The 22491-nt window shown below is 38.5% G+C and overlaps 1 protein-coding gene across 5 annotated transcripts; it reads left to right on the top strand.

The window, feature by feature from the left end:
* The first annotated feature begins 6643 nt into the window (after positions 1-6643).
* Positions 6644-19257, top strand: LOC127620015 (uncharacterized). 5 transcript variants are annotated; one of them, XM_052093077.1, is made up of 7 exons: positions 6666-6780; positions 6885-7121; positions 9439-9552; positions 14213-14283; positions 14652-14742; positions 15794-15843; positions 15946-19257. In XM_052093077.1, exons 3-7 carry the CDS (start codon positions 9549-9551, stop codon positions 17191-17193), a joined length of 1464 nt encoding a protein of 487 aa, XP_051949037.1. In that variant the 5' UTR covers positions 6666-6780; positions 6885-7121; positions 9439-9548; the 3' UTR covers positions 17194-19257. The 5 variants fall into 5 exon arrangements, with proteins under 5 accessions (XP_051949038.1, XP_051949040.1, XP_051949037.1 ...); XM_052093078.1 differs by lacking the exon at positions 6885-7121 and having other exon boundaries at positions 6644-6780; XM_052093076.1 differs by having other exon boundaries at positions 6732-7121.
* The last annotated feature ends 3234 nt before the right edge of the window (positions 19258-22491 follow it).

Genomic DNA, 22491 nt, shown 5'->3' with positions numbered 1-22491 from the left:
TAAGACTTGAACTTATATTTGAACTCATGTAAGGAGGTGGTAGATCTGACAGATAGAGGTAGGCTGTTCCATAATTTCCATAACCAGCAATCGCAAATGCACGGTCACCTCTCAGCTTTAATCTTGATCTGGGAAAGGACAGGATGTTCTGATCAGTGGATCGTAAACATCTGATATCCAACAGATAGACAGGTGCCAGGACATTAAGTGACTTAAAAACAAACAATAATACCTTACAATCAATTCTATAACACACTTGCAACCAATTTAAAGACCTTAAAATTGGAGTAAAATGCTCACATTTACGCACCCCAGTTAATAGTCTGGCAGCAGCTTTTTGGACCATTTGAAGCCATAAAATAGAGGACATTAATATTCCAGTATATAAAGAATTACAATAATCCAAGCGTGATAAAATGAAAACATGGATAACTCTCTCAAGGTCTTTAAAAGATAAGAGACTTAACTTTCGCAAGACGTAACTGATGGAGAAAAACTTGACTTAACCACTGAATTAATATGTTGATCAAGCTTGAGGGAAGAATAAAAAAATCACTCTGAAGTTTTTGACATCTGGTTTGATGTAAAATGTCAGATTGCCAAGATTAAAGTTTGTATTACCTTTAACCATAGTGGGCCCAACCACATTCTAACTTCCATTTTGCTCTCATTTAAATTTATAGGATTTAGGATTTGTAGACCTTTCTTGTCATTTTGTTTCATTAGCAGATACATTTGTTGTGTCATCTGCATAAAAATGGAAAGCAACTCCATGCTTCCTTAAAACTGACCCTAGTGGGAGCAAGAATGGAGCCTTGAGGGACACCACAAGGGGCACTACAGAAGAAACAGAACATCCAATACCTACTGAAAAAGTTATTGCTAAGATAAGATTTAAACCAACAAAGGGCACTTCCTCGGATACCCACACAGTGTTCCAGGTGCGACATAAGAATGCTGCACTCATATCTAATAGCAATAACATTTTAGAATCCCCAGTATCAACAGACATCAAGATGTCATTTAAAACTGATGGATGCGAGATTTAAACAAGCGGAAAAAGAAAAAAAGAAGAGAAAACGAGTGCACACTGTAAAATACACGCAGTTTAAACTGCCAAAAATGTATTTCCAAGAAACTCCTTAGAAAATTACTAAAGTAATTTAGCACTGTGTTTCTGTTCACTACAGTCAGTTATTTATCAAAAACAACAAAAGAAACATTTTATTCTAATGCATAAACAGCAGAGAGCTGCTGTCACTTCCTGTTCCGGTTACTACCGGCAAGCTGCACAAGTGTTTGTAGCTTGCTAGCCTGCTTAATTGCTGTGTGCTTCGGGGTTTTTCCGCTTTTCTACTGTTTTAAACTGCGTGTATTTTACTGTGTGCACTCGTTTTCTCTTCTTTTTTTCTTTTTCCGCTTGTTTAAATCTCGCAACTTGTGTTTTACAAAGATTATTGCATCAATCTCAAACATCTACTGATCAGGAACCACATCGAACCGCATCAATCTCAAACCCTTGCCACTCAAGAACAACCATAACAACAACAAAAAACTATTGCAGTAAGTCGTGGCATCCGCTCATGTAATTTCTTCCTGCATTGCATGCTTCTTCCATCAGCAGTGAGGGATTCACATGTGATAAATGTAAGGAATTAGTCAAGTTGACGGAGAAGGTTAATGAGTTAGAAACATGCATCTGAACGCTAGTGGAGATCAGTGAGAAAGAGAAGCGGGTAGATACGGTTTCGGTTGCGGGTAGTACATGAGCAACACACACACTTTGGTTCTGGCTGTTGAGCCCCTGCAGCAGGGCATTTTGGCAGCATACTCGCTCAGCAAATCGACACCGCTCTCCCATTCCTTTTAGGGTTTCCATTTGATTTTCCCCACCCAGTGATGCACCCACTGAGAATAATGTTGAAAGAGCCTTAATAATTTTTTATTTTATAGTAAGGAACATGGAACTAAAGACTCCAACCATTGTTAAATGCATTTCGGGGGCTCGGGTGTCTGACAGTGCCAATCTCAGAAATTTGGCCAGAATTGATCGGGGTCTGTCTCCATCCACAGATCTCTGACCAGGAACCCTGTGAGCTTGCTCGATTTCCTGCTTATGGCCTGTTATGTCATGCAGAAGTGGAAGAGCACATCTAGAAATTTCGCCATATCTCGGCCTTCTTCGTCTTCAGGAATTCCAACAATTTGGACATAGTTTTACCAGTTACAATTCTTAAGGTCTTCCAACAAATGGGCTACAAGTCTATCTTGGTCGCTTGCAGATTAGCAGCCAATTCCCTCTCCGATAACTCAAGATAATCGATCCATTTCTCAATATCCGCACTCTTAACCATCTCAGTGAATTTTGTCTTCATCGCAATATTTACTACTAAATACTGAATGTATAATTTACTGTATATATTTATTAATTCATTTAAAATTACTTTTTTTTAGCTGTTTCCATCGCTTTGCGATCGTCCAAGAGAGAGATGGATTACATCGACATTCGTTTGCTCTTCCTTGCATTCCCGGATGCCATCCTTGAATTTTGCCACCTGAATTTCTCAACTCGTATTCAACAACCTGAATATTGAGACCTGAATTTCACAACCTGAAATCCACACCTTGAATAAATACCTTGAATTTCACAACATTCATTTTTTTAGGTGAATTCACACCAAATATTTTCAAATGCTAACAATTAACAGCAACATTTTTAGATTACATCAAATTACACCCAGTCTTTTTTGAAGATCATGAATTCAGAGGCCCACTCCGCTGTCCGTCTCGGAAGTCGAGCAATGAACTGCTCCAGTACCACCAGATTGATGAGCACTCCAACATCGCATTACTCAGCAGCAACCACCTCAGGCAGATGTCCAGGAGTCGTTGGGCAAAGGTGAATGGGCGGCCGTTAACTGCTGGTAACTGCTGCGCTGCGAGTTGGGCTTCCCCAAGCCATCCGCATGTACCCGCCATCCGCTGAAAGAACTCCAAGAATGCCTCCGTCTAAAGGGCCCACCTTACTCAGACCAAGGAATACCAGTTTGCTGGAGAACAGTGTCATTTTTCACTAGAGACTGACCGATATGGGATTTGAGACCGATACCAATTTTAGAGGGGGAAAAGTCAAAGATTACCAATATGGTGGCCGATATAGCAAATATTTTAGCTGGAATGAAAACAGATCTTTTCTATGTGGATTGTGCACCGATTTTGCACCAACTGACTATGCAAAGGTACTCGGAAGGCTGCTTTCTTAAACAAATATTTTTATAAAGAATATCTGACATTGTCAACAAATTCTAGAAATGAACACTGAGAAAATAAAGAATAAATAAATATACCAAAAATAGCTAAATAAACATCAGTACTGTATGTTCAGTATCAGTCAGCTGCTGACCATTTAAATAAAGAATAAATAAAAATAAAATAAATAGCTAAATAAACATCAGTATTACGGTTTATTATCAGTAAACTGCTGATTATTTTAATACTGCCATCAATTAGGGGCAGGTTGTAAAACAAGAAGCATTTACACATGCCGAGTCAAGAGATGAACAGCGGAAGTGGTGTTACACCGTATTCTGCAATACAAGTTCAGTGGAAACTTTCAATGGTGGAAAACCAGACTTTTAAATATTACATTTTGTAAATGCAATGTCTGGAATTGTTCAGTTGAATGGGGTACCAAACTGCAAATCCTGAACAAAATAGTTTGGTGAATAAATGTTTACACATTACCTTCCACTCAGCTGACAAGCAATGAAAGTAGTTAGCAATAAGCTTATTATCATGGAGAGTAAAAGATGGACTTTTTTTACTTTCCAGCATTGCGTCTCACCAACTAGGTGACAACGTAGCATGAAATTAACACTCAGACACAACCACTACCACACCGTTGTCTGACTGTTGAGCTGCAAAAAGATGTTCTGACAAACTATAGCTGGCAGTTACTCATGTTTATTGCATCTGTTTGACTAACATAGCAAACAGATGCAATAAACGAGTAACATGGTTGTCAGGGACAGGGTTAACGTTATATTAGTTATACTGAAAAGGGAAAATTACGGGGTCATTGTTTATGAATTTTTCAGTATGTATTTCACAAACTAGTTATCAACTTACCGAGAAGACACCACTTAACTCTGCACCTCTCAACACCGCACTGTGCAGAACCACCGTCAGCTCAGCTCTGTAAACAGTGGAGTCGGAGAGCGCTCTCTAAATCATTGTTTTCTGCATTATATGTTCTGAAAAGAGTTTTTATATTTACGCATATCAGTAAACGCATATCAGTAAACATATACGGCAATAACAATATATCTGTGAGAGGATAATATCGGCCGACCGGTAAAATGGTCGGGCACTATTTTTCACAGAAGGCAGATATCATTGTCATGAAGATAAGTCTGAACACATTCCCCACACCCTGCCACTTGACCACAGCATGCAGAAATTACAATGACAGAAATAGGAATGTTGGTACACATTCTGCAGGCCAATGCTTCTGGCAGAGAGGAAACAATCTGAAATGAGTCAGATATATCAGTGCCTTTCTGACTGACCATATCTTGAACATTCTTTTGGACCATATCTGGTCCAAAAGAATGTTCAGCTCACTGAATTGTTCAGTAACATATTCAGTGATGCATGCTGCAGCATTCTTCACCTCCAGCACCACTTCTTGAAGGCTGTCCAGCACTGCACTTTCCTCTGTTTCCACTCTAAACAATGAAAAAGCTCCAATTACTATATACCCAGCAACATTTTGTGTTTCTACTAATCACATTTGTGATGAATCGAACAATGTAATACAATTCTTGCTACAGTTGATGTCATAAGATTTCATACCCATTGCAGAACCAGAATAAAACATTTGAACAAATAAAAGGGACTATAAATATTGCAGGTTTTTTCTAGACAAAATAACTGAATTTATACAAACGATTCTGTTCACAAGTTTACATTCCCATAGACCTTAATATGGTGTGTTGCTTCCTTGATGATCAATGACTGTTTGTGTATTTTGTGATAAGTTGTGCATGAGTCCCTGCTTTGTCCTGAGCAGTGGAGCTGCCAACTGCTCTTAAGAAAAAACCTATATAATGTCGACATCCTTTGACACGTAGGACAAATGAGAGTATCATACAACTATTGCAAAAGGCGCAAACATTCACTGATGCTATAGAAGGCAAATCCCTATATTAAGAACAAAGGTAAAGTTCACTTTTGAATATGATGATTTGTGTATATTGTTAATTTGTTTTGAGGGATATATGTCAATCAAAATTGAGTAGCATCTGAAAGGCAATACTAAAAAGCATCTTTTATCTCTTATATTATTATAAATAATGCAAGGGATGTGTAAACAGTGTGAGAAAACAGGGATATGCAAACTTATGACCTCAACTGCATATTGCTAATTCTTGCTGTAGCCTATACAATCATGTTTGTTTGCATCCTCTGTGATGCATTATACCAGTCTGAAAGATTTCATTGTGGTCTGGGAAAAATGGTTCCCTGGTAATGTCAACCTCCAGGTATATACTTTCCAGCTCCATCTGAAGACAGAGAAACAATGTTAGCGAGTAAGCTAGTTAAACTCTAGCTAGCTTGGTCTACTAATCAACTCTGTCTAGTTAATAACTTTACCTTAAAAATAGCCTCAAGCCGGCCCCTAGAGATATCTCTTGCCGTCATGGTCAGTTGTTTTGCATCATTATGCAAACTGGACTGCAAGATGTCGTCCATATTTGACACGTTTGTTTCTTCACGTGACTTGCTCACGACGTCCTGATAGACCTAGAGATGACATACACTCACAACAGCCTGCACTACACCTCCTGCCAATTTATCATTATAGACTAGCCCATCTACCTTTTGTAAAATGGAAAAATGCCAATAATTACCCCATTGTGTGCAAATGGTGTCAATTGTTTCCAACCCCTACAGCCTTTTAAAATGATCCTGAGCATTCATGCACCAATAAGCAGACAGTTTACCAACCACACCCCTGGGCAAATGGTAAATTCCAGAGCTCAAATTGTAATATGCAAAAATTAAAAAATAGAAAATGGCTGAAAAGTCGTTTATTTAAAAAAAAATATCTGAAGTCACAGTTTCGAAAAAGTACATTTGAAGCAAAAGAGAGGAATTTGCAATTATCAATTTAGGATGTAACTGGGAAAAAATTTAAAAACAACATTTCATTTTCTGTTTTTGTATTTGGGTTGGTATGGTCTGAAAAATAAACTGTAAATTGTTACACTGACCATGTTTTTGTGTATAAATTATATGTGAATATTCTCAACACTCTGACAGTGCAATCTCTGTAAGAGGTATGTTATCATATTTCTGAAATTCGTTTCTTTATTCAACTAAAAATGGATGGAAATACACGTATTATGGGGAAAATTAAATAACATGTACATTGAGTGTCTTTTTCATCATATTTATTTTCATTTTAAAGAATCAACATTTCAAATATATCCACTTTATCAGCAAAAGCACAAAACAGCAGGTGGCGGTAATGTACTATTAAGTTGCGATCCGCCAATAAAATAGAAGACGAAGAAGCAACAGCGCATGAACGTGAATCCCGCGATATCTGCCTTTGTTCTAGAAGGTGTCTGATCCACTACGAGAAGTGAGAACTGTCTGACTTGACTGCACTTATTTCACTCCTCCCCTGACTGCAGCCGCCTACTCTCATCTACTTTCAAGGGGAGGCGTTTGGCATCTCAAACGAGCCTAACGTCTGCCTCAGCGAAATCAGAAGTGAGTTATTATGTACTTGTTAAATAATCTTGTTTGATTTTATGGCTTGATATCACATGGTTATATCGTTTTAAACGACGATATTTCGCTTTTATTAACCGCAGTGCGCTAATGAGAATGTATTGGATGAATTCTGAAGACGTCAACCATTTTCCCCCTGCGAAAGGCAATTAACAGGCTCAGCGTAATCAAAAGTGAATTTTAAAATAATATTGGTTTGCTAATTGATATGTCGTTCTAAACTATGCTACATCGCCGTTTTAAGCTGCAGTGCGCTAATGAGCATGTAATTGGTGGATTGTGAAGACGTGAGGATTCAGGTTGCCTCAGCGAAAACAAAAGTGAGTTTTAAAATATTTTCTGTTTGATTGTATTGTTTAAAATGGTTTTTCATTATGTCGATGTCGTTTTAAACAATGTATTTGTGCTTTCCATCGAGTTGTCAGCTCAGCGCAGAAACAACAAGTTTGAACTTTACCTATAGAGTTTGGGTCACATACTACATCGATCAGCCATAACATTAAAACCACAATATCGTATAGGCCCCCCTCGTGCTTCCAAAACAGCACTGACCCGTCGTGGCATGGGCTCCACAAGCCCTCTGAAGGTGTCCTGTTAAGACTTTAGCAGCAAGTCCTGTAAATTGCGAGGTGGGGACTCCATGGATCAGACTTGTTGGTCCAGCACATCCCATAGATGCCCAGTCGGATTGAGATCTGGGAAATTTGGAGGCCAAGTCAACACCTTGAACTCTTTGTCGTGTTCTTCAAAACCTAGGGTACATCCTCTTTTTTCCTGGACATGTCTGCTTTTTTGGACCTGAAAAAAGCGTCCGGCCGGGATTTCTAAATTTGCTATAAATGTCCGGGATTTTGCTTCATATTGACGTGCAGTTAGGATTCTCATACATTCTGTGTATTTGAGTTTTCATGTTCACGTGACCTTGCGTGATTATGCTGACAGAACGGCAGACTAAGGGTGCTTGGTTGCAGCCTCCTTAGGCTGGATATCTTGGCTGCCACGTCATCAAGCACCGTCAAAGGCCGTCTGGCATGTGAGGATACTTGGTAGGCAGCCTCGTTTCACAGCCTTCTTTGCCATATTTTGGAGGATGCATTGGGTGGATCCGTTGTGGCCTTTAATCACCCACAATCCTTTGCACATGTCCCAAATTATTTTTAAAAAGGGTGGAAAACGAGTTGCCTGACTGCGGTGGCAGAGAAATTTATGACGCTTCTCTCTCTTTTTGAAAGAGAAGGTTTTTTTTTTCCACATTTGCACCAAGACAATATGTAGGAAAATAAATCAAATTAGAAGATACAAAGCACAAAAATATAAATAAATGAAATGTATAAAAGTGCAATAACATGAATTTGTCTAGGCAGGCCCGGATTACCCAATGGGCATTATGGGCACGGGCCCAGGGGCCCATGCGCAGTTTGGGGCCCAAGCGAGGGGAAGATTTTTTTATTTTTTATTTTTTTCATTTCCGAAAACGGAGCGTATATTTGCACTACGTGCAAAAAGACGCTCGACTTAAAATAACTACTGTAGCGTAAGGCATGAGGTGCATGATGGTAGCTTTTGACGCGTTCGGCCAGAGTTCGAATCCGCCTTTTGCCGAACTCGCTCTTCTCCCTTTTCCCAACACATGCAGGTACTTACTGCTGGCGGTGACACGCACGCGTGCATTTGAGCAACACTGACAACAAAACTAGCACTAGTGTAATTGCTAAATAAGTTAATTGCCATTATGCAACGTTTTAGAAAAGTATGAATTAGCAGAATATCCAGTGTTATGAAAACAGTAGGTCAACATAACTACAATGCATTCTTTAATTCCCTGTCTTATTCTGCCCTCTGGCATATCGAAATTAATACAAACCTTAACATAAAGAGACGGACAGTGTTATTAACAGACAGTAAAAATCATACTAATAATACTATGTAAAAAAAATCTGATGAGCCCAGAATATAAACTCAACGTGTTTAATTACACGTTATAAGCATTGCCGAATACACTCAAATGAGATCGACTCAGAAAAGACGTCAATAAATGCACACGTCACCTGCTACATCCTCTTTGTTGCATGCGCAAGTTATGATCACTATTACAAAATACAACATTTTATTCACAAAAATGTCTCTATTTGTAGAAATTGCTGCACGTTCGTTGAATTCTGAATTTTGCACACATAAGTTGAAAGCAATTTGTTTGTGGATAGTAGGCACAGGCTATCAGAAGAACATAACTGCAACATTTATCAAGTTCACGGATAATTGTGCATGCATCTGATCTATTAAATTAGTATTTAATAGATCAGATGCATGAAATATAGTATTATCAAAAAAAAAACAAAAACAAGCTGCTTTATTTTACATTTGATTTACATTTACAGTTGGACAGGTCATACACCAGCAATTGTAATTTGTATTGTAAGCAACAAATATTATACCATAATACTTACAGCATCTTGTAATGTGTCTACTACAATTTCACTATCATTCAATCATCAAACAAAGTGCCATTAGGGGCCATGAATAATAAAGTGCTAAATACATAAGTGCAGAATTTTATTAGTATAAAGAGAGAGTATAAAGAAGAGTAAAAAAGTTGAGTTAAGATGACCTATACTGTTTGCATCCTTTTCATCACAGGAAGAGGAGAGGGGGAGAGAGACAAAGAGCGGCAGCCCCTGTAGAGCCGAGGAGTAGAGGACAGGAGAGGAAGAGAGAGAGAGAGAGAGACAGACAGGAAAGCTACATTAATGGGTGTGTGTACGTGTTTGTGTGTTAATTATGGAAGAATTTGATTCATATAACTGGATTGGTAAAGGTGAGGCACTATGTGCTTGCATATGCCAGCTAGTCGCTCGCTATAGGTGTTACCAGCAAATAGTATCCAAAAATTCAAAAGCTTGATTGTGTGGGTGGGGTGGGGGGCCCTACAAGACATTGTGCCCAGGGGCCTCTGAATTCTTAATCCGGGCCTGTGTCTAGGGTGCTGTTTTTTTTTTTTTTTTCATATTTGAAAGGGTTTAAATATACATTCTAAGATCAGTGTAGCAAAATGTTTTATATAACGTTTTTTTTTTTTTTGGAGTGACTAGCTTTGTGAATAAAAACATTTTGCAATTAAGGACCTATTTCTTGTTTTCTGAAGTAGATTGATTTTCTAAACAAAGTTCTAAACTTATGGTTCACCATGCACCGAACATCTCATTCTAGTGCTGAATCCTAAAGAGGAGTCTAGTCTACAGCCTCTGAAGGACTGGTCTAGGAAGGACACAGCCTAACTTCACTGCAGCCTTCCATTTAAGAAGCACCCTAAGTGTGCAGTCTTAAAATAAAAAAACTCTCTCTCTCGCCCACCCACTTTCTTTACACAGCCTCGCACTGTAGGTGTGTTGGCAAAATGTCACCAGATGTGCTCTCAACTAGTATCATAAGTTGCAAAAAAAAAATGTTGGCTTTGAAACCTACTAATAAATTAAACGTAAAATAATGGGATGGATAAAATAGACCATGATTAAAATTTCACAACACTTTTTTCTGATATTTGGAGTGCTTGTACTTGATCTGTAAAGCTGGTACTACAATGCTAAAAAAAAGTTGAAAATACAAAAACAAAACGCAGATCAGGCCATGTGAGGGGTGAAACAAGCGTCTACATTTAATTTATTTAAGATTTACACATTTCAAATATATAAAAATATATTTTTTAAATAAACATGTTACAATAATTTAATTTGTTAAATATATTAAATACAATGCATTAAGTATACCCCATTGCCCAGAGTATCACACTGCTTCTGCCATCCTGCCATCTTATGGTGTGCCTCCTGCTGCCATCTTTTACCAAGGTAAACGACACACATGCTCCCGGCCGCCACATAATCTAAAACAAGTTTTTTTTTTTTTTTTTTCTGGTCATTTGCTGTGCCCCCACCCCCCAAAATGCAAATGTATGCAGTTTTCTGAAGTTTGAGTCCACTTGCATTTTTCTAATTTAATTGTTTAATTTTTCATTACAAATAATATCAGCGTAACGGTTTGAGTGAAAGATTTGTGCAAAACCCGATGATTATATTATACTGATCCTGCATGTTAATTTTCACAGAGCATCTTAAGTGCTTTAATGAAAGAAAACCTGACCTTTTGTACAAAATTGGTTGACCGTTAATGTCACAAATTTGCTTAATTGAGTACTGTTAACAATTTTATGGAATCTTAAATATTATGTTATGTCGTGGTAATCATGTAATCACTAGTATGCAAGGAACAATCAAGTCAAGTGGTTTTTATTGTTGTTCAACCATAGTTGTACAGTACTCAGTGAAATGAGACAACATTCCTCCAGGACCATGGTGCTACATAAAACAACATGGGACAAACACAGACTAAATAACATACCCAGTTCACGTGCAAACGTGTGCAAAAAGTACGGGACAGTACAATAATTACTAAAAATTAACAGGACAATAGGCACAGTGAGAGACAGTGCAGCGCCGACTAGTACACAGTAGTGCAAAAAGATGACAGTTTCTAAAAATGCCAAATGTAAACATAACATACTATGAGATAGTGTTCTATGCACATAGAAGTTATTGAGGTAGCAGCCAGGTATAAAGTGACAATAATTAAAGTGCAACTCAGGGTGTGTGTGTGTCAGTCCAGACTATGAGTATTGAGGAGTCTGATGGCTTGGGGGAAGAAGCTGGTACGCAGTCTGGCCGTGAGGGCCCGAATGCTTCAGTACCAGGAGGGTGAAGAGTTTTGCTTTGCGGATGCAGTGTTTTTTGTAAATGTCTTTGATGGAGGGAAGAGAGACCCCGATGATGATCTCAGCTGTCCTCACTATTCTCTGCAGGGCTTTGCGGTCCGAAACGGTGCAAGTCCCAAACCAGGCTGCAGCTGCTCTGGATGCTCTCAATAGACCCTCTATAGAATGTAGTGAGGATGGGGGTGGGAGATGTGCTTTTCTCAGCCTTTGAAGAAAGTAGAGACGCTGCTGTGCTTTCTTGGTAATAGAGCTGGTTTTGAGGGACCAGGTGAGGTTCTCTGCCAGGTGAACACCAAGGAATTTGGTGCTCTTGACGATCTCCACAGAGGAGCTGTTGATGTTCAGCGGAGAGCGGTCGCTCTCCTAAAGTCAACAACCATCTCTTTTGTTTTGTCCACATTCAGAGACAGGTTGTTGCCTCTACACCAGTCCGTTAGCCGCCTCACCTACTCTGTATGCTGACTCGTCATTCTTGCTGATAAGTCCCACCACGGTTGTGTCATCGGCAAACTTAATGATGTGGTTAGAGCTGTGCATTGCTGCACAGTTGTGAGTCAGCAGAGTGAACTGCAGTGGACTGAGCACACAGCCCTGGGAGGCCCCAGTGCTCAGTGTGGTGGTGGTGGTGGTGGTGGTGGAGATGCTGTTCCTGATCTGGTCTGACTGAGGTCTCCCAGTCAGAAAGTCCAGGATCCAGTTGCAGAGGCAGGTGTCCAAGCCCAGTAGGTTCAGCTTTCCAATCAGGTGCTGAGGAATGATTGTGTTGAATGCTGAGCTGAAGTCTATGAACAGCATTCGAACGGATGAGTCCTTTTTATCTAGGCAGGTGAGGGCCATATGGAGGGTTGTGGCGATGGCGTCGTCTGTTGAACGGTTTGGACAATACGCGAACTGCAGTGGGTCTAGTGAGGGGGGCAGCTGGGTCATAATGTGCCTCATGACAAGCCTCTCGAAGCACTTCATGATGATGGGTGTGAGTGCGACTTGACGGTAGTCTGTGAGGCAGGACACTGAAGACTTCTTTGGCATGGGGACGATGGTGGTGACCTTAGAAGCACGTTGGAACGACGGCACTGCTCTGAGAGATGTTGAAGATGTCGGTAAGAACATCTGCCAGCTGGTCTGAACATCCTCTGAGCACTCTGCCAGGAATGTTGTCTGGTCCAGCAGCCTTCCGTGGATTGACTATGTAGAGTTTTCCTCACATCAGCCGTGGTAAGACGGAGCACCTGGTTGTTGTGAGGAGGGGTGGTCTTCCTCGCCACCACGGCGTTCTGTGCTTCAAACCTAGCGTAGAAGTCGTTCAGCGCATGTGGAAGGGAGGCATCTTTGTCACAGGCAGCTGATGTTGTCCTGTAGTTGGTGATGGCCTGGATGCCCTGCCACATGCGCAGCATTTCGCCGCTGTCCTGGAAGTGACTGGATTCTCTGGGCGTGTGCGCGCTTTGCCTCTCTGATGGCCCGGGACAGTTTGGCCCTCGCTGTTCTTAGGGCAGCCTTGTCGCCTACTCTGAAGGCGGAGTCTCTGGTCCTAAGCAGCACACGCACCTCCGCAGTCATCCACGGGTTCTGGTTGGAGCGTGTGGTGATGGTCTTGGAGTAGGTGACATCATCAATACACTTGCTGATGTGGCTGGTCACTGATGCTGTGTATTCCTCCAAGTTGGTAGAGTCACCATATGTTGCAGCCTCCCTGAACGTGTACCTGTCAGTACACTCAAAACAGTCCTGAAGAGCAGAAATGGCTCCTGCTGGCCAGGTTTTCACCTACTTGTGGAGTGGTTTTGTGTGTCTGACGAGCGGTCTGTATGCTGGAATTAGCATAAGAGATGTGGTCTGAGTAGCCAAGGTGGGGGCGGGGCTCCGCCCGGTACACACCTGGGATGTTTGTGTAAACAAGATCAAGTGTGTTTGCCCCTCTCATTGCAAAGTCCATATACTGATGGAATTTAGGGGGCACTGTCTTGAGATTCGCATGGTGGAAATCTCTGGCAACAATAAACAGTCTGTCAGGGTGAGCGTTCTGCAGTTCTCTCATTGCCCCATACAGTTCACTGAACGCTTCCTTAGTGTTGGCACTGGGGGGAATGTAAACTCTGGTTATAATAACAGTGGTGAATTCCCGTGGTAAATAAAAAGGTCTGCATCTAACAGTCACAAGCTCCACCAGCGATGAGCAGTAACTAGACACTAGCATAGTTATTGCACCATTCTGTGTTGATGTTTTTTAGTATGTCTATGTAATAGTATGTCTATGCATGCTCACAATAACACTGTAAATTAAAAAAAATAAAACGAGGATTCAGTATTGATGGGGATAAAATAAACCTTATTAAACATAAAAATAATTTGCTTAAATATGCTAAATAACAACGACAAAGCCAATTTCAGAAATAATACGTGTCACTGTAACTTCATCAGAAAACATGGATACATAAGTGATGTTCGATTTTATTTGTTATCTTATTTTTTTGTCTACAGAGGACAATGGATGAAGTCAGTTACCAATTGCCAGATTTTCAGATGGTGTTCAGTTGTTTTAGGCAATAACCTTTACTATTTTGCTCATGAAGCTTAAAGTCATCATGTAACCGAAATGTCTGTTACCATTTTGTTTAATCATGAGTCTTCTCTCTTGTCTCCCCTTAGTGAACTCAAACAGTCGCCAGCCCAGCCAAGTCACAACACAAGATAGCATAATGCCTTTTGACTGCAGTGAGGTAAGCTAATAAGTATGCTTTTAGTAGTTTTATACACTTTCTGAATTATTCTAGAAGTTTTGAGAAAGGTAGAGCTAATGTAGGGCCCTGTGATTTTTACTATATTTACTGGATGATACATTTGTGTATGTGAAATGATGTACAAGGATGGGATTTGGTACAGAAGAATGTGTGTATTTATGTCCATAGATGACAAAGGTTATCTGGATCAGTTTTGTGAACGCGTGAATTTCGTGTCTATTAAAAGCTTATGAAGATTCTCATTTATTTAATAGGTATATTTTCATATTTGTCTTTGTCACTGTATAAAAACAAGATAACACATTGTTTAGGAATTTTGTATTAAGTGTATACCTATTTTACTACAGAACACTCTGCTTAAAGCTGATGATCAAACAAATGTTACACCAAGACAATCTGATCACAACAAGTATGAGATGGAGACTTCTGTAGTTCCAAGTAAGAATGTCTAATTACTTTATGCTCGTTTGATGCTTTTGTGAGCAGCCTGTTCATTATTCAGATTTCAACAGAGTAGATGCAGTATATAAAATCAGAAATAAATTGAATACAAAATGCAAAAGATGCATTTAAACAGACTTTCAATGACATTCCACAGCATGACAAATGAACACCGTAACCGTTCTTGTCGGACATAACTGATGAACTTGCAATTCAGTAAGAGAGTCAGATTAATTCAGTAACCACTCTGAATGACTCAGAATGGTGTTTATATTATATTCTATATAACCGGTTCATAAAAGAGTCATTTTATTAATACAGAAAACACTGTCAGAGCACTGTGCCTTCCGCACAAAGTTCTAAATGAGAACTGGTCTTCTGTTCCCAACCCTACTTCCAACCAGGCATGATGTGACAATTTCACAAGGTTCCCATGCACTCTGGAAAACCCGAATTTCACAATGCAGTTTTCCAGTCATGGAAAATTACAAAAAATAGCTAAATGTCCTGAAGAATTTGTCTCTGCCGGCAGATGCGCGTTGTGAAACAACAACAATAGTTAACTGTCATGAATGAATCCCGGTCACATTCTTTCTCTGCTCATCTGCTGTCATCTCTGTTTTGTTCCGACAAAACAGTTTATTTATCTTTTCAAATAACCTGCATCTGGATATCGGACATTGCTGATAGGCTGGAAACTAATGATAAAACTACAGTTGTGTAATAAAATTGGTTAGAATCACTGTGTAAAAACAACATATCTGTCCTGTTTCAAGAAATGCACATCTTGCCATGGACCGTTCTCCCCTCTAATGTGTCAAATGTGAAGGTTATCAATTCCCTTTTTAATTCTTTAGGAGATATTTTGAATACACTAGACAACAAGTAATAAGCACAGTTATGGACAGTAACCATTCTAAAATAATTGTCATCAGAAAACGGTCATGATTATATTCTAGAATCTCATGGTTCTTAACAGTCAACGTTATTCTTTACCTTCAATCTAGTCATTTCTCTTTAATGAAGGTTATAATTCACTTTTTTACAGCATGCTCCGCTGTATGGCACACACAGTGTTTTAAAAGAGCACAGCATTATGTAAGCAAATATTCTTCCAAATTTCATCTAAAGATATAAATACATGAATAAGCATGAGTATGAAATAAAATTCTATAACACCATTCCTCAATATTTCCTCAGAATGCATCTGCATCCAATGAGGAGGAAAATGAAGAGGATGAAGTATCATCAGAAGAAGATTTTGTTCATTGTTCTGCATCTGACACTGAAACAGAAAGTGAATTGGACGATCCAGTTAGTAGTCCAGGGAAACAGGATTTGCTTACGGCATATGGAAAAGCTACCACAACAGACCCAAACATTCCTAATAGTAATTTTGTTGCCATGGAAAGCACTGAATTGGAGCACGAAACCTCCAACGCAACACAAAACATGGAACACATAATCAGTTTTTCAGCATCAAAAAATGAATCGACCTCTCTGGCTAAAGGGGGGCAGAATTATTGCTTTGTTTGTGGGGAAGCTCAATCCAAAATAGCAAGACACTTTAAGGTTCATGTTAAAGAAGATGATGAAATAGCAGAGGCACTGAGTTTACCAGTAAGATCTAGACAAAGGAAACAACTACTTGAGATGCTGAGAAACAGAGGCAACTTCAACCACAACAACAACGTCTTGAAAAAAGGAGAAGGTTCGTTAAAAGTTAAAAGACGAGCTGTTCAAAAATCTGAATCGGTGCACAAAAAGTATGAATACTGTGTGTATTGCAAGGGAATGTTTGTGCGAAAAGACCTATGGAGACACATGAGAAGATGCAAGTCTAAGCTAGTTAAGACAGATAAACCCTCTGGCGGCAGACATAGAGTTCTATCTATTGCAGCAGTGGCCAAGTCTGCCTTCTCTGCGAGATTTGAGGATGGGCTACTGAGAATGATAGGATGCATGAATGATGATGAAATTGGACGTGTAGTAAGAAATGATTTTGGACTACTTGAGTTTGCTCAGTCTCTTTATACTCGGCATGGGCATGACAAAACCAAGCATGAATATATGCGTCAAAAGTTACGAGAACTTGGAAGGTTCTTATTAACACTGCGTAACAAAATTCCATCAGCCACTCTGGAAGATGCCATAAAACCAGCAAATTTTATGAATGTCATCAAAGCAGTAAAAGAAACGGCAGGATTTCATACAGATCAACATTCTTTTCAAAGACCAAGCCTAGCTTTAAAAATTGGACACTCTCTCTTAAAAATTAGTGAAATTCTTCACTGTCATGCTCTTATTGCTGAGGACACAGAATTGACTAAATGTGCCGAAGCTTTTCAGCAGCTGTACAAAGCAAAGTGGTCAGAATACATATCCCACAGAGCATTATGCACCATCAGTGATGCAAATAGTGTTGTCACGGTAACAAAATTTCAGTAGTCTGTACCGATAACCGTGAAATTTTACAGATTTCCATCCCATAGAAAACATTTGCTAATATGATAATGTGCTATTGAACACTCCTTTAGCCTGAAGTAAAATTTTAATGTAAATAATACATCAAAAAATATGCATGTTTCCTTCAAGTGTTTCAAATACTTGTTTGTTTTTGAGCAGGGCCCTACTGAAAGTTTTATTTTTTCCCCAAATAAATTTTATTTATTTTTTGTTTTTTAATTAAAGTTTTATTTCATTATCAAAATGGTGTCTAATCAAAAGTTTTTTTCTTAAACTTTTAAAAATTAACAAACTTTTATTCAGTACAAAAGCACTCTTGCTTGTGATATATTGCTTAATTTGTATTATTATTACAATAATAATTATTGTATTACAGTTAGGATTACATTTTACTATACTGTTATAATATTTTTCTGTTGCCATTTCTTCAATTTCAGGTGTTTAGCGTTTATGAATCGTGCTTTTATTTTGACAGTTTGCTACATGGGCCAGTGTAATCATTAAAGCGCAAATGCTGTGATTTTCTTTTTTTTTTTTTTTTTTTTTTTATTGTATACAAATAACGCTTCAGAGTGGACTAGTGCTCTGCGCTAACATCTCTCATACAACGCAAATGATTCTCATAGTCTGAAGTTTCCATTTAATGAGCAGTCTGCTTCACACATTCATTTAAACCCGTGCTGCTTATACCAAGGTTATTATAGTTTTGCATTTTCAAATCAGTTTTTATTTTATATTGTTTTCAAATTTGCTATAAATTTCTGTTTAATTTTAGTTAGTTTCATTAATGATTATTAGTTTTAGTTGTTTTTTTCTAATCACATTTCTATTTAGTTTTTATATATTTTACCTTTAGTAATTATAGTTTTGAGTTAACAGAACGCTTACAGAGTGTAGACCAAAGCAGGACATTTGAATTTAAGATTGGCAAACTTACACAATACACATAAAGCAAAATAAAACTGTTGAATATTTGCACAGTTTACTTATACTTGTGCATAATAACAATAACATAATGGTTAGAAATTCAACAAAGTCACAAAGAACCAAACAAAAGTATAAAAGTAAAATGTATGAACATTTCAAATGAACTCAAATTTGTGTAAAATATGAAATCTTGTTTAACTGTTGATGCTCATTGTACGGATGGTGGGCACTCCGTCATTTGTTTATATGTTTACATTTACTACATACAACATAGTAAATGTCTCGTATGATCTTGAAATCCGTGGTCATTGTTAAATATAGTATGTTATCCATTCAACTACGAAGCCAGAAGCCACTGCAGTGTATAAATGATCCAAATATGGTCATGAAGAAAAAAGTCAGAGACCACATGAACAGACTTCCTCATTCGGATCTATACGTATAAACTGTGTAAAGCAAAAAACTAATGTTTAGTCTGTTGAAAGATGTCTTGAATATATAGATGACTGCAAAAATGTATGTTTAGTCAATATATTCCAAGCGATTGCTGGTATTTGTATAGGTTTATTGAACGGATCTGCATGTGGCACTGGACTCAAGATGCAAATTCTTGAAATATTATGCTTACAGCTTCATTCTATGAATGGAATCAGTAAAAGAAGCTGTTATAACAATGATAATTGAAAGCATGACAATTGCATTAGATTGTGTCATTTGTAATGTTTACATGGGCTAATGCTAGCACCTTTGCTATAGTATTACATCTGTTACCCCACTAAGCCAGCCTTCGCCAAAGTGGGACCTGAAAATACTTACAGATGAAATTCCTCTGCCACATGCTTCCGGTTTCTTTCGAGCTGCAGATTTCAATGGTGGAAATAGGCAGCGCTGCCATTTTAATCATCTTTTAAGCTTTTATAGAATGTAATAATGTCTGTTAATGTAATAAAAGTTATTATAAAGGAATATCTGGGTGGTTCTGCAACTACAGTTATTTTTGACTCTCCCAAATGTAAAAACGTTGCATTAACGTTCATTTTATAAATTTTTCTTTTTTAATTTCTATAAAAATGTAAGACATTTAAATAGATTTTTTCAAACTCTGCGCATCTTTGTAAATACTGATATTAAAAAATTATTTAAAAATGGGGGTTTTCATGGTTTTCTCTATGCCATGTAAAATTTCGACACTAACATTAGATGTCAATTGTTTTCATACACAATATATAAAATAGTTTGCATTTTATGACAGAACACAATTCTAATGTGTAAATCATCTCTACTTAAGTGTTAAAATAATTTTTGCAAATCAAAATCTGAATAATAATTCAAATAAAGCATTACTGCTGTAATGACATCTTGTGTCTTAAGGACACAATGTTCGTGGTACATTTAATAATGTAACCTTAACAATAGTCTACTGTAGAGAACAACACTAACAGACATAAACAGAAGATATTACATGTGTCAAAGATAGTAGAGGTATTGCAGTAAAGATTGGGTCAAACTGATTTTCATGTTTCATAAACATTATGGCCTAAAGTTGATGTGGCAAGAACATTAATACTACTAAACTAACACAGACCCATGACACTAACAGCATCTCACCACAACATTACCTTGGTGTACCAAGCCCAACTATTTCTCATTTCAGACTGGGGAGTAATCTCAATGCAACTTTGAGGCTTTTGGTACATGTACAGGTAACTGATTAAAGCTAGAACAAAGTTCCTTCCACACTGAGTCAGTAAGCATCATGTGCCTTGATGTCACTGGTTTTGGTTCTGGCACAAGCCCAACCACACTCATGTGTGTACCAGATCACATCATCCTTCATTGGCATATAAAACCTACTGGCCCCATCCCTGTGCATTGGTTTAACCGAAGCTCAACTCTCAGTATCAACATCTTTGATGATGCCTGGATAAAGGTCATTGTCATACAGAACGACACACCATTTACCAATTAGCACATCGTTGACATCATAAATTGTTTGTATCACCATGGTTTCCTGGAATGTCAGAGGATGCTCATGGAGGGCTGCTGTGGAAGGCTCTGATGCACAAGCAAAGGTGATGCAGGTGCATGGATCTGGGTTTCTGCAGAAGCAGCTCAGCACTCTCCACATGATTGACCAGATACTGATATGTGGTTCTGCAAAAATATAGTATTTCGCAACTTTGCAGAATATTCTGCACAATTCTTAAACATCTTAGCCACAGGACAGAGCCAATAATTGTAACATCTACTGAAAGCATTTGTTCACATTAATCTATAAAAAGTATATTCAAAATATTCATTCAATTTAATGGTGCAGCACAATTTGTACATGATGGATCTTCATGGTGCCTTTTAACTGTCTGCAGATCATCAATCGGGGCTCTCTCGACCTCTGATATTTCCTCATCTGTGATATTGACATCTGATACAATTTGGCCCATTCTGTATGTCCACCCCCTTTGCCACTTGGGCATACGCCGTCGTCTTTACTGCGGCACCCACGCCATCCGCTGGTCCCTTGCTGTCCTATTTTTGCCTGCAGCAATTTAGAGAAGTCATCAATGAGGCTTTGGAGGGTTCCAAAAACCTTCTCCTTTGTTGTTAAACGGACTGTACATTTCTCTGTCCCGCCATCTCCTCCACCTTTGTTTTGGCACTGATGTCACCGCGTCTGACTCCCCTCTTCAAGCAGCAGAATTTGGAGTGCTTTCATCCTGCACATGTAGCATGCCCTGTACATGCACACTTTTGGGATTACAACATATGGATAGCATCAAGTCTTCAACCTTGCTGGTCTTCAAAACACTGCTGGAACAGCCTGTCCGCCTGGATTGTGCATTTCCACATAGCTTAAAGAGACATGTTTCCCTGTCTTAGACTGATGGATGTACAACCCAAAATGGTTTTCTCTTGCAAAACTCACTGTATGAGATTTTGATGTTTGGGTTCTCTGTTTTGAATTTCAGGTGTAGATTCTTAAGTGAATCAGAGAGTAGGTGCTTCTAAATATTTAGTTGCTTTCTAGTTATTGTGTCTTGTTTTCCTGTGGTGGCCCTGCTGTTGTTATCCCGTTCAAGAAAATGCGCCACTGTTATTTCATCAGCATTGGTGATCACATTTGATTGTTGTTTCCTGTGATATTCCAGGGAGCTTAGCCTCTTTTGGTTTGCTTTCATCTTTTGTGACAACCCGAACTCTTCACTTTTGAAAGGATCTGTTCTCCTTAGGGGTGGTCAGTGACTTGCTACTCTCTTTTAGCTCTTACATAATGACATTATGGAACAGTAAAAACCCTTTTAGTTTTGGCATTGGGATGTGCGATTCTGGTTGCGAGCTTTGGTTTGGGGTGAGTCTGTTGAGCACAGCTTTTTGAAAGCCTGAAACAACGCTTCCTGTATTTTTCGACTGCGGCCAATGCCTTCTTCAGGTTGTACTTTGCATCTGTGAGTTCTTTGTACATCTTTGATTGCCTCCATTTATTACGCCCCCTCTTATGAGCAGCTACCGCATTAGGTGAGACACCAGCAGGTCCTAGAGGAGCAACAAGTAAGTCATAACCAGCTTTATTCACTGGTAATGCTTCAGGGGATAGTGGTGGTGTGTGTGTTTATCTGCCCATTTTCCTTTTTTTTGTAATGTGCTGTTTCCTTCCGGAGATACTCTTCATATCTGTTTGAGTCTTTTCTCATTTCCTCTCTGCATTTATTTGATGTTATTGTAGATGAATTTGGTCTCATCTAGGGTTGCAAACATTTTATATTTAGTTTCTAATAGACTTAATATTTGAAATATAATATAGAGTATAAACCTTGACCTTGTCTCTACTGCAACACAAGGTCTTTAACCGTGACACCTAATGCTGCTTCGGTAAAGACATGTTGTGGAAATTATATTTTTGCTAATATTGCAGATAATTGGCAGCTAACAAGGTCTGCTACATTAGTTTTGACTCTTAGCATCTAATATACATAAATTCAACAGTAATATAAATGTATTTTTTAAAATGTAGTTCAAAATACACTATTAGCTTTATGGTAAGGACACACAATAAATACTTCAGAAGAAAAGATGATCTTTACCTTATTTTTCCGGATCTTGTCCATGTCCTAGTGTGGGTGGCCCAACCTGTCAGCCATGAGCTTGTGTGCTAACTTTTGTTTCCATAGAAACTAGATTTGTTTGAACAAATGTCATGGTAAAAAAAACAAAGCCAGTGTTCACTAAAAGTGTGGGACAGGCACATTTAGATGAAAAAAATCATATTAATAATCAGTAAACAAAACAAAAAAAGAGCTTTAAGATGGTGTAAAGTAATATTTATATGAAACCATTTCAATTAAAATAATGTTGTTG

This window comes from Xyrauchen texanus, chromosome 26, assembly GCF_025860055.1.
Source record: "Xyrauchen texanus isolate HMW12.3.18 chromosome 26, RBS_HiC_50CHRs, whole genome shotgun sequence".
NCBI lineage: Eukaryota > Metazoa > Chordata > Actinopteri > Cypriniformes > Catostomidae > Xyrauchen > Xyrauchen texanus.
The sequence above is the reverse complement of the archived record's forward strand: the minus strand, read 5'-3'. Positions and strand labels throughout refer to the sequence as shown.

Bases quoted from the DNA above. Each gene is read 5' to 3' on its own strand.
- LOC127620015 (XM_052093078.1), top strand. The intron at 14,284-14,651 runs GTAAGCTAATAA...ATTTTACTACAG, and splicing joins TGCCTTTTGACTGCAGTGAG to AACACTCTGCTTAAAGCTGA. The intron at 15,844-15,945 runs GTAAGCAAATAT...ATATTTCCTCAG, and splicing joins TTAAAAGAGCACAGCATTAT to AATGCATCTGCATCCAATGA.